Source organism: Protomyctophum bolini (genome assembly GCF_963924005.1).
Source record: "Protomyctophum bolini genome assembly, chromosome: 13".
In the NCBI taxonomy this organism is placed as follows: domain Eukaryota; kingdom Metazoa; phylum Chordata; class Actinopteri; order Myctophiformes; family Myctophidae; genus Protomyctophum; species Protomyctophum bolini.
In genome coordinates, this window is record NC_137874.1 from 42,089,346 (window position 1) to 42,102,296 (window position 12,951).

At 44.1% G+C, this 12,951-nt stretch overlaps 1 protein-coding gene across 1 annotated transcript in view; it reads right to left on the reverse strand.

Annotated features, from left to right (window-relative positions):
• guca1d (guanylate cyclase activator 1d) overlaps positions 1 to 11,555 on the reverse strand; it is a gene marked incomplete at both ends in the record, with an annotated part of 21,287 nt that extends 9,732 nt beyond the window's left edge. Inside the window, one exon of the mRNA XM_080781230.1 lies at positions 11,361 to 11,555. Within this exon, the coding sequence (XP_080637356.1) occupies positions 11,361 to 11,555 (195 nt within the window). The remainder of the gene's footprint in view (positions 1 to 11,360) is intronic.
• Between the last annotated feature and the right edge of the window lie 1,396 nt (positions 11,556 to 12,951).

The window sequence follows — 12,951 nt, forward strand, 5'->3', positions numbered from 1 at the left end:
AATCCGGGAGAATGCCAGCAGCAAGCAAGGCACCCTTGACTCAAATAGCCATGGACTTGCCTGTCTTCTTTTCAAATGACGATTGGGTCTCTGTCGTTTGGATTCCTATAATGAGACAGCTTCAAGCATCATTTCCTATGGAATTCACATGGTTTTGAAGAGGCTGCCTTGTCTCATTGAGCAGAAGCTCAGCCATGAGACAAGGTAGCCTCTTCAAAACGATGTGACTTCCATAGGACATTCATTGAAGCTGTCTCGTCCCACCCTCCTCTTGTGGTGGAAAAGAAAATCATATAGCAACCGTTGTGGTATTGATTAATGTAATGTAATAATTAATTCATTTAATGAAGGACCGGAAAGTCTGGCGTGGAATTGTGAAATCCATGATCTCGAGGGTAAAATGATGATGATGATGATGATGATGATGAATTTAATGTATTTAGCAGATGAAATGTGTAACTCTCTGCCAGGAGTCTGATTGTCTTCCATCACAACCTCTTGACAGACATGCGACTCTTGCAAGCCTGTTATAGGCCAGTCCATCTAAGCTAAAAAGGGGCGTGACCCAAATGAAATAGCAATAGTAAGTCACGGTTATTTTTTGTATGATCCTTATAGGGTCATCCAAATAACATATTAAAAATTGTAAATTAAATCATTTGTGGATTGTGGTAAATTCAGGTGTTGAAAGTACCATGGTACCATTGAAAACCCACCCATTGTGGGCGGGAACCCCCTTTTGGCGTTAGCATTATGTTATGCTTTAGCTATTGAAAAATATCAGATCTACAAGCTTTTTTAAGTCTTTTTGAAAAATCGAAGAACGACAAACTGTCAGGATGTAGAAGACATTTATAGAATCTGATCTCAGGTCAGAATGGGTTACGGCAAAACATTTAAAAAAAAAGGTCATTATGCTTTCAGTAGCATGTGACGTGTCAAACTATAGAGGCGGGTTTTATGATTCTGAATCCATTCCAAGCTTTAGTTTTGCACGAAAAACACTCCCTGGGCTAAAAGCAGCCATAACCGTCATCACAAATGTGATGCATTTGTGGCTATGGCCTAATCACCTAATGTATCCCTATACAGGACAATAAATATAGATTATTATTATTATTATCCCGCCACACTAATAGCCAGCGCAGCACCCCATCCTTTGTCCGCCTTCTCCTTCCAAACCACACCGTTTGCTCACATTATAACCACCGTGTCTCTACTCTCCGGAATAATCCTTATGCTTTATTTGCTATGCTGTCGAGGAAAAGGAGTCCGTGTTGCAGAACTGGTGATTTAACCCATTCTGACCTGAGATCAGATTCATACGAGGTTTCCAACTGGACACACACTGGTCTGATTAATCCATTCTGACCTGAGATCAGATTCTAGAAAAATGTCAGTCGTTCTTCGATTTTTCAAAAATAGCAGACCTACAAGCTCGTATCGCGCCACTCGGTGGCGCGCTATGAGCTTGTAGATCTGCTATTTTTCAATAGCTAAAGCATAACATGATGCTAACACCAAAATGGGTGCCCGGTCAGAATGGGTTAATAAACAACAATAATAATTCAAAAAGGACAAACGTGATCATAGCCAGGGTTCTAATTCTGTGTCCAACCTCCGTAGTGAACAACAAAGTAATATCTCTCTTCCTCTCAATAATGCGACCGCTTCCCTGCACACCAGAACACAAAGTAAACAAGATATCCCATAATACTCCTCCTCGTCCCAGCCTCAGCCCGCCAACACAGTTAAAGGAACAATCCCCCCTGTATATACCTTAGGGTTACAACATCTCACCATGCACAACACCAACAGCATGCCTGTCCAGACATCAACCACTACTTTGCATGCATGCACCTGTCATATTTACAGTGCAATGCCCATTTCTATGAAAGAACACATTCTTGCGCAAGACCACCACGTCAAAATCGTCACCACTCTGCGTGCGTGCGTGCGTGCAACAACACATAATAATAATTAATAACCCATCCGTTACTACATGTGGAGTCTGTCAACTCCCGCAATTTCCTTCTTGACTCTGGGATGAGTCAAATTCTAGTTATTATTATTATTACGTGTACACACGAGTGTTCCTACATTGCTGTATTGTAAGAATATGTGTGCGTGCGTGTGCGTGCGTGTGTGTGTCAAATAAAGCAGATCAGCAGAACATCTCATTACAACATGCAGCTCTCATCGGTATAGCACTCATACAGTAGGAGCACGCCACAAATGTGATGAGGTCAGCACATTTGAGCACATATAACTTTGGGCAAGTGGCTATATGTCGTATGGCCGTCTAAATGATATCACTTTGGGGATCCTTGACGTGAAAACGGGTTCGATAACTCCTGATGTAAGGAGAGGGACCCGCTGCACACTGCTTTTTACCTCACTCACACTGTTGCAACATGCATACAACATTTGTCTTTCTTGTGTCTTGACCATGTGACTTCCATTGGAAATGCATTGGGGGCGGCCATTAACCCATTCTGACCTGAGATCAGATTCATACGAGGTTTCCACGGGACACACACTGGTCTGATTTAACCCATTCTGACCTGAGATCAGATTCTAAAAAATGTCAGTCGTTCTTCGAATTTTTCAAAAATAGCAGACCTACAAGCTCGTATCGCGCCACTCGGTGGCGCGATATGAGCTTGTAGATCTGCTATTTTTCAATAGCTAAAGCATAACATAGTGCTAACACCAAAACGGGTTCCCGATCAGAATGGGTTAAACATGGGCAAGACACAAGACACATGTTGTATGCATGTTGCAACAGTGTGAGTGAGGCCTTACACACCATAAAGAAACACCTTTATTATACATGTTGTTGCTGTTGGCCAGAAACCTCTTGTCTCCATATTGATATTGTATAGGCTACTCGCCTGGCTTTGTGAGTGGTGCTAGCCACTGCTTGTATGAGCAGGGCCTGGCTGTAAACAAGTTCTTTAGCTTAGTCCAGTTACCCTGGGTAAACATAGTACCTTTCCTTTCCTTAGTCCAGTTACCCTGGGTAAACATAGTACCTTTCCTTTCCTTAGTCCAGTTACCCTGGGTAAACATAGTACCTTTCCTTTCCTTAGTCCAGTTACCCTGGGTAAACATAGTACCTTTCCTTTCCTTAGTCCAGTTACCCTGGGTAAACATAGTACCTTTCCTTTCCTTGGTCCAGTTACCCTGGGTAAACATGGTACCTTTCCTTTCCTTAGTCCAGTTACCCTGGGTAAACATAGTACCTTTCCTTTCCTTAGTCCAGTTACCCTGGGTAAACATATAGTACCTTTCCTTTCCTTAGTCCAGTTACCCTGGGTAAACATAGTACCTTTCCTTTCCTTAGTCCAGTTACCCTGGGTAAACATAGTACCTTTCCTTTCCTTAGTCCAGTTACCCTGGGTAAACATAGTACCTTTCCTTTCCTTAGTCCAGTTACCCTGCAGGGTAAACATAGTACCTTTCCTTTCCTTAGTCCAGTTACCCTGGGTAAACATGGTACCTTTCCTTTCCTTAGTCCAGTTACCCTGCGTAAACATATAGTACCTTTCCTTTCCTTAGTCCAGTTACCCTGGGTAAACATGGTACCTTTCCTTTCCTTAGTCCAGTTACCCTGGGTAAACATAGTACCTTTCCTTTCCTTAGTCCAGTTACCAGGGTGCATTTATATATGCGCCTTTATCCAAGGCCCTTTACAGAGATTGTGCATTACATTCATTCACCCATTCACACACCTTTACATAGATTGTGCATTACATTCATTCACCCATTCACACACCTTTACATAGATTGTGCATTACATTCATTCACACATTCACACACCTTTACATAGATTGTGCATTACATTCATTCACACATTCACACACCTTTACATAGATTGTGCATTACATTCACACACACATTCACACACCTTTACATAGATTGTGCATTACATTCATTCACACATTCACACACCTTTACATAGATTGTGCATTGCATTCACCCATTCACACACACATTTATACACCTTTACATAGATTGTGCATTACATTCACCCATTCACACACACACATTCACACACCTTTACATAGATTGTGCATCACATTCACCCATTCACACACACACACACACACACACACACACACACACACATTCACACACCTTTACATAGATTGTGCATTGCATTCACCCATTCACACACACACACACACACACACACACACACACACACACACACACACACACACACACACACACACACACACACGCACACACACACACACACACACATTCACACACCTTTACATATAGATTGTGCATTACAATCATTCACCCATTCACACACACATTCACACACCTTCACATATAGATTGTGCATTGCATTCACCCATTCACACACACACACACACACACACACACACACACACATTCACACAGAATGGGTTAAACTCATGTATGCCATCTAGTGAAAAGTTATGCAAATGTAAGGGAGTACATGCAAAACCATTACAGATATTATGTTAGCCTATCCCCATAGCTCTCTCTCTCTCTCTCTCTCTCTCTCTCTCTCTCTCTCTCTCTCTCTCTCTCCTCTCCTCCCTCCTCTCTCTCTCTCTCTCTCTCTCTCTCTCTCTCTCTCTCTCTCTCTCTCTCTCTCTCTCTCTCTCTCTCTCTCTCTCTCTCTCTCTCTCTCTCTCTCTCTCTCTCTCTCTCTCTCTCTCTCTCTCTCTCTCTCTCCCTCCTCCTCCCTCTCTCTCTCTCTCTCTGAAGTAAAAAGCTTTTGGAGTGAATGGACAACAATGGACAAGCAGCACCTACTGTTACCGTATGAATATACCTCAGGCTCGAATGAAAGGATTTAGACAAACTTAATTCATCTGCAGTAGACTAGACTTGACTACTGTAACAGCGTATTGTATCTACATACATACATACATCAAGAGTGTGTATACACTGTAAATCCCTGGAACATGTGACTCGTTTAAAAACTAAACACCAGTGTGTAATAATGAAATGCCAAATGTTTATTAATGGTCATAAAATACAGTAGAACACGAGTTCACTCAAACGCCTCACGATAACACCTATAGTGTTCAAATTCTAAACACCTATATATAATATGACTGACTTTGATTGTAAATCAAACACGTTTATGTGTTTAAAAAGTCTTACAAATAAGTGTTTATAACCTAAACGCTTGCATGGGTTTAGTGTGTTGGTCTCTCTTTAACAAGGCTTAGTGACAAAAATAATGTGGTTGACAAGACGATATTAAATTAAAATCTTATTTTCTGTTAACTTATTCTGACCGAGACCGATTCTACAAAATGTCGTCTAGATCATGTCAGTTGTTTTCTGAAAAAACCAATTCTATGGCAGTGGTTCTCAAACTATTTCATGTCAAGGACCCCCAGAATGATAGTATTCGTATAGCTTATTTGGCCGCAGACCCCCATCTGAAAATATGTTGTTCCAGGGACCCCCCCCCCCCTCCCAGAAGCAATGATTTGAGTTAAAAGACGTTAGCTCTGAAAGAATATATATTCAAAGATTTGCACTACATTTTCACGATAAAAAAAGACAAACAGCGCCCCCTACTGGTACTAATAGTCATACTGGTGCTCATAGTCACATAGGTATAGGTGGGTGGGTTAACGTCACATATAGGCGAACACATATAGGTGAACACGGACGTTGCTGTTCCTTGGAGTGGTTGCACCACTCAAAAATAGCTGACCTACAAGCTCGTAGCGCGGCACTCGGTGGCGCGCTATACGAGCTTGTAGATCTGCTATTTTTCAATAGCTAAAGTATAACATTAAAACACCATAAGGGGTTCCAGAATGGATTAAAATGTACTAAAATGTACTATTAAAATGCATGGCTCTGAGAGGCCGTTTACAAACCAATCTGACTGGACTATAAACTCCACAAAGCTTGCCTGAGTTGGAGAGATAAACATAAACCTCCATGACCATCACATTTTCTCAGTACATTTTATTATCTGTCTTTAAATCAGCATCATCAACGTTTAGTAATCACATTTAACGTTAAAACATGTGTTAACCCATTTTGGCCTGACGTCAACATTAAAAAGACTCTTCTGAAAGAATATATATTCAAAGATCTGTGCCGCATTTTCGCTGCATTTTCAAAAATAGCAGATCTACAAGCTCGTAGCGCGCCAGACCTACGTGCTACGAGCTTGTAGATCTGATATAGATCTGATATTAAGTATAACATCCCGTCCAGAATGGGTCAAACACATCTTGTCATAATTATTGTAGGCCTGCCGTTGTCGCATAGCCTACTTTCCAACATGTCACCTCTTGTACCTGGAAGAGTGACGCATGCCCACACACACACACACACACACACACACACACACACACACACACACACACACACACACACACACACACACACACACACAGATCAGGAATCCTCCAGGGTCAGTGGTTAGCTGTTGGCCTGACTTAACGTGCTCTCTCCTCTAAGCCCATTAGTCGCTGAGCCAATAGAAAGTGACTGACTCCACATATAGCCTGACCAGAATACATATACAGTTAGCCTACAGTTGAATACAGTTAGCCTACAGTTGAATACAGTTAGCCTACAGTTGAATACAGTTAGCCTACAGTTGAATACAGTTAGCCTACGGTTGAATACAGTTAGCCTACAGTTGAATACAGTTAGCCTACGGTTGAATACAGTTAGCCTACGGTTGAATACAGTTAGCCTACGGTTGAATACAGTTAGCCTACAGTTGAATACAGTTAGTCTACAGTTGAATGCATATAGCCTGAGGAGAATACATAATTATAGCCTACAGTTGCTTGACAAAGATGTGTATGAATTTAACACCCAAGTAAAGAAGAGGTCACTTATTTGGGTTGTATTTGGATAACAAACTTTCCGGTTCTGGGAAAGAATTCTGCCATCAACAAACCACTCAATTCAGACTTTATTCCAAGACTCTCACAGGGGAGTCCAACAGGCCCCCTGCATGGGGATGTGTTGTGTTATCCTTTTGGCACAACCTTTGCCTGTACTGCACTGTACACATACAACATAGAAACACAAACGTAGGGATGTCCCGATAGACCTTTTTTTCGCTTCTGATCCGATCCTGATACCTCAATTTCTGTGTTAGCCGATACCGAATACAGATACCAGTGTCGTGATCTCATGTTGTGTTTATAGCTATCTAGCTATATATCTGGTGTTGTGTTTATAGCTATCTAGCTATATATCTGGTGTTGTGTTTATAGCTATCTAGCTATATATCTGGTGTTGTGTTTATAGCAGACTCCTCAACTCAAATGTGCACTTCCAGTTTGGGGCAACTCCAAAGCAAACTCCACATAATGCCCCAACATTATATTTACCGGCCACAGTGTCAACCCCTTCCTTACCCACTGTGTCGGATCGCTGATTAGACTGGCATATTCACCGATATACAGATATGACCCCGATACGACAAGGACCGATCCGATCCTCTTCCTGATACCGTATCTCTACACAAAATCCACAGCTTATAGACGACAGCCCATGGCAGAGCTCTGGGCAGGGTTGGAAGGTGCTACGAATAATGATGCTGTTCACAGAGCCTGTTAACCTGCACATACACATACATCTATAAAATGAGGTTTCGTAGCACAGGCAGGGCAAGTCATGGGACACTTATTTCTACAAACATTTGACTTGCTGCACTACAGCATCTTATTCTTGGGGCTCTGAGCAGCAGTCTCATATACTTACAGTCATTATAGGACACAGCTGTCGTGCTTTGCAGGCTGCCCCTTGTCGTAGTGACAGGGCATTTTTGTGTACAGTCTTTCTGTTATACTTTAGCTATTGAAAAATAGCAGATCTACAAGCTCATAGCGCGCCACCGAGTGGCGCGCTATGAGCTTGTAGGTCTGCTATTTTGTAAAAAAAATCGTCAAAATGCGGCACAAATCTTTGAATAGGTATAGAGCGAACGTACGGTTGTGCCAATGGACGGTCTTAACATCACGTCCCGTGTTTTATGATTCTAGGCTTTAAAAAAGTGAGATTTTCACTGGTACAGAGCAGAAATTAAACTTAACGTATATATGAGCGTGTTGGCTTATGGGCATACAGTTTACGTCGCTAACGTCTAAGAATAATATATCTCTGTCATCAGATCAGGTCACAGTGACCATGGAGGTCAATTTCTCTTTTAAGAGTTCACTGAGGAGGACCATCTGAAGCTCTCGTCTAATGAATGAATGAATCAATGAATGAATGAATCAATGAATCAATCTGTACTCAGTTGACCAGGGTTGTCCTCAGGGCTCTAGACTAGGGCCACTATAGAGCGCCGCAGTCCCCGCCCCCTTTCAGAAAAGCGAGTGGCCCAGGAAGTGGAAGCCCCATGCATTCTCCCATCGGCACTTATAATATAATTTATTTAAAGACGGTTACGCCGCGGACAAAGCCAACTCGGATCGTGACGAATCATGACAATGAACACAATGTTTTGGGGGCTGATCAAATAATTTATAAGACGAAAAACAAAACAAATAGTGTTGTGTCTCCTGACTTTCTTTTCTTCTTTCTAATGATTTGATCGGCCCCAAAACATTGTGTTCATTGTCATGATTTGTCACGATCCGAGTTGGCTTTGTCCGCGGCGTAACCGTCTTTAAATAAATTATATTAGAAGTGCCGATGGGAGAATGCATTGGGGTTTCATTTCCTGGGCCACTCGATTTTCTGAAAGGGGGAGGGACTGCGGCGCTCTATAGTATTTCCCTCTACAGATCGCCAAACATGTCCGATCTACAACCTTTTGCGATGAGTTGTGGAGCTTGTAGATGGGCATTTTCTTTTTGACAGATTTTCACCCCAAAACGGGGATCGATCGACCAGTGCATGAGTATCAGTTTTACAGATACCGCATACGTTTTAGAATACAATGGACATTTTGGTTCACTTCTATAGGTGACAACATTTCTCCTAAATTAGCAGCCAAATTGTAAAGAAATTCAGCCTCTTCCTTACTTAGATTAATGTCACTGAGATGCACTGTTTAGGTAGCCTATACCAATACACAATAAAACATGATACAATACCTAAAACGCAAGAATATCAGTCAAGAAAGTGCATAATGCAGAGTACCCAAAGTTATTGCACACTTAACCCATTTAGGCCTAAAAGAAAACGTTCGCTCTGAAATAATATATATACCTATTCAAAGGTTTGTGCCGCATTTTTAAGATAAAAAATAAATTGCAGACCTGCTACAAGCTCATAGCACGCCACCGAGTGGCGCGCTATGAGCTTGTAGATCTGCTATTTTTCAATAGCTAAAGTATAACAGAATGCTTGAAACACCAAAAGGGGTTCCCGGCCCAAAATGGGTTTAATTGTCACTTGTCATTTTTTAACAGCATGATAGCCTGTGGGGGAAAAAAGGTGCGTGCTGAGAGGATCTTCACCCCTTTGGACTTATTTTGGGGGAAACACTATGAAATGAAACGGGTTGAGAATCACTGCTATAGAGCCGTCTCTTATGGCCTGGGGGTCCCTGGGGGGGGGGGGTCCCTGGCATATCTCTTCAAATAAGGGTCCGCGGGGCTAATTAGTGTCAATTTGGGGGTCCTTGACTTGAAATAGTTTGGGGACCACTGATTAAGTGTACAACTTGAGGATGCATTTCATAAGGGCTGCACCTGCTTCGTGTAGCCCTGATTATGTGTCTGCACACTGCAGTGTGATGATTTAGTTGTCGTTCGTTATAGTGCACTTTATTTAAATGTGTTATTGTGTTTTGTATCTAATATTGTGATCATGTTGTACTAGAAGGGTCCTTGGAAAAGAGAGGTTTGCTCTCAATGGTCTTCCAAGTAAATAGTATCACTGGTGCTAACAACACCTGGTAAACACCTGGTAAACACCTGGAAAAAACCTGGAAAACACCAAGTAAATAGTATCTGGTGCTAATTAACAACACCTGTAAGTAAATAGTATCACTGGTGCTGATAACACCTGTGTTGAAAGGCATATGGCACCCCCATATCTTCAAAGACTGATCCAATCCCACAACACTTATGGCCTTCCGTAAAACACCCTGGACAATGCTCCCTCCACACGTCCTAGACTCTTCTCCCTTCTCTAAAACACCCTGGACAACGCTCCACACGTCCCAGACTCTTCTCCCTTCTCTAAAACACCCTGGACAACGCTCCACACGTCCTAGACTCTTCTCCCTTCTCTAAAACACCCTGGACAACGCTCCACACGTCCTAGACTCTTCTCCCTTCTCTAAAACACCCTGGACAACGCTCCACACGTCCCAGACTCTTCTCCCTTCTCTAAAACACCCTGGACAACGCTCCACACGTCCTAGACTCTTCCCCCTTCTCTAAAACACACTGGACAACGCTCCACACGTCCTAGACTCTTCTCCCTTCTCTAAAACACCCTGGACAACGCTCCACACGTCCCAGACTCTTCTCCCTTCCCTAAAACACCCTGGACAACGCTCCACACGTCCTAGACTCTTCTCCCTTCTCTAAAACACCCTGGACAACGCTCCACACGTCCCAGACTCTTCCCCCTTCTCTAAAACACACTGGACAACGCTCCACACGTCCTAGACTCTTCTCCCTTCTCTAAAACACCCTGGACAACGCTCCACGCGTCCCAGACTCTTCTACCTTCTCTAAAACACCCTGGACAACGCTCCACACGTCCCAGACTCTTCTCCCTTCTCTAAAACACCCTGGACAATGCTCCACACGTCCTAGACTCTTCTCCCTTCTCTAAAACACCCAGGACAACGCTCCACACGTCCCAGACTCTTCTCCCTTCCCTAAAACACCCTGGACAACGCTCCACACGTCCCAGACTCTTCTCCCTTCTCTAAAACACCCAGGACAACGCTCCACACGTCCTAGACTCTTCTCCCTTCCCTAAAACACCCTGGACAACGCTCCACACGTCCCAGACTCTTCTCCCTTCCCTAAAACACCCTGGACAACGCTCCACACGTCCTACTCGATGTCAAACATAAGTTTGATCTCAGTTATCAGCTGTGATGTGCTGATACATTTTAGCCATAATGTGTTGTCCACACACACACACACACACACACACACACACACACACACACCAACGGTGGAGGAATAAATCATGCATGGTACCAATATCCTGAACATTGCGAGTGTGTGTTGCGTGCGTGCGTGCGTTGCGTGTGTGTGTGAGCGTTGCATGCGTTGCATGCGTTGCGTGCGTTGCGTGCGTTGCGTGCGTTGTGAGCGTGCGTGCGTTGCATGCGTTGCGTGCGTTGTGTGTGGTGCGTGCGTTGCGAGTGTGTGTGCGTGCGGTGCCAGCGTGCGTGTGCTCCTCACCCCGTCCTGGTCGAAGGTGAGGAACACCTGGTCCACGTAGCTGTGGGCGTTCTGGTTCATGCCCTTCAGGCCCAGGATGGCCTTGAGCTCGAACAGCGTGATGAGGCCCGACGGAGACTCCCGCATGAACTTGTTGTACCAGTGGTGCATGTCCTCCGCCAGGATGTCGTCCAGGTTGGACCCGTGGTTACCCATGGTGCACCTCTGTCCCTCCGTCCCTCCTTCCGTCCCTATGTCCGTCCCTATGTCCGTCTGACCGTCAGGAAGCGTCTCCACCTCCGGCGAAACGGCGGGGAGAGCGAGGTCGACGCCAGCGAGACGTTCAGGCCTTATACCGTTTTTTTAAAACGATAAAAAAAGTTCAAATCAACGACGAATGAAATACGATTTGAATCAATTTAAAGCGTGCATAATGACACGCCCCCCCGGACTCCACGACCGAACAAAACGAAAGGAATAAATAACGGCGAACACCCGAGCTTTGGGACGAAACGCTTTCCGACGCGACGGGGTGAGCGACTACAGGCGGAGCGTGGGCGGACGCGACGGCTCCATGTCGGCCTCGAAGAGCGGGACGCTGGGATTCTTCTCCTTTTGGCGGCGGCGGTCGGTGGTCGGTCAGAAGCAGCTTATCCGCGCCCCGCTGAGCGCTACAGGGGATAGAGGAGCGGAACCATCGGACACACACGGCCGGGGACAACAGGTGGCTCGGCTCCGTCCGGTTCGATTCCCGTATTCCTCCTCCTCGGGTCGACTCGCCGCACAAAGGGAGAATTAATAAAAAATGGAAGGAAGAAGCCACGAAAGAAAGAAATAGAGAAATGAAGGACGTAGGGAAGGACAGCAGAAAGGAGGATAGGAGAAGAGGGGAATGAGGAGACTCAGCGGCAGAGAGAGAGAGAGGGGGGGGGGGAAGGGGGGCTGAGCAGGGATAAAGCTCTTAAGTCCTGCGGGTCGCAGGGAGGAAGCTCTTAAAATAACGTTAGCGTTAATGAGCTAACTGCCTCGTAAGGAGAGAGTACAGCACAACCTCTACAGACCCCCCCCCCTCCCCCTCCCCCTCCCCCCCCCCTCCCCCCGCCCGGGGACACTTACGTAATGTCTGCCTGTAGTAGAGCTGACAATTCACCCGTTTTGGTGTTATAGCATTATGTTATGCTATTGAAACATATCTACAAACTTGTACAGGTCTGCTTTTTTTTGAAAAATCAAAGAACGGCTGACATAGAAACGTAGCTTTACTCAGAATACTGTCAGGATTTAGAAGAGATTTTCAGAATCTGATCTCAGTCACAATGGGTTAAGACACTGGTTAATTCCCCCCCCCCCCCCCCCCCCCCCCCCCTCCAAAAAAAACAGTTTTAATTAATTCATAATTTTAAGTATACTGACTTTTTTAGTGTAGAATAGATTAAAAGAAAGGGACAACAAAAGAAAATAAATCAGTGTTATTGGTCAGTTTTTACGCATTTGTTCTATTTTTGTGTTTTTGTTTCATGTTTGTTTTTTTGTTTGTCTTTGTATTTTGGCAAAAATACAAAGGTATATTTTAGTTGTTGTCTGTATTGTATAGAGTTGTTGCTCCCCTTTC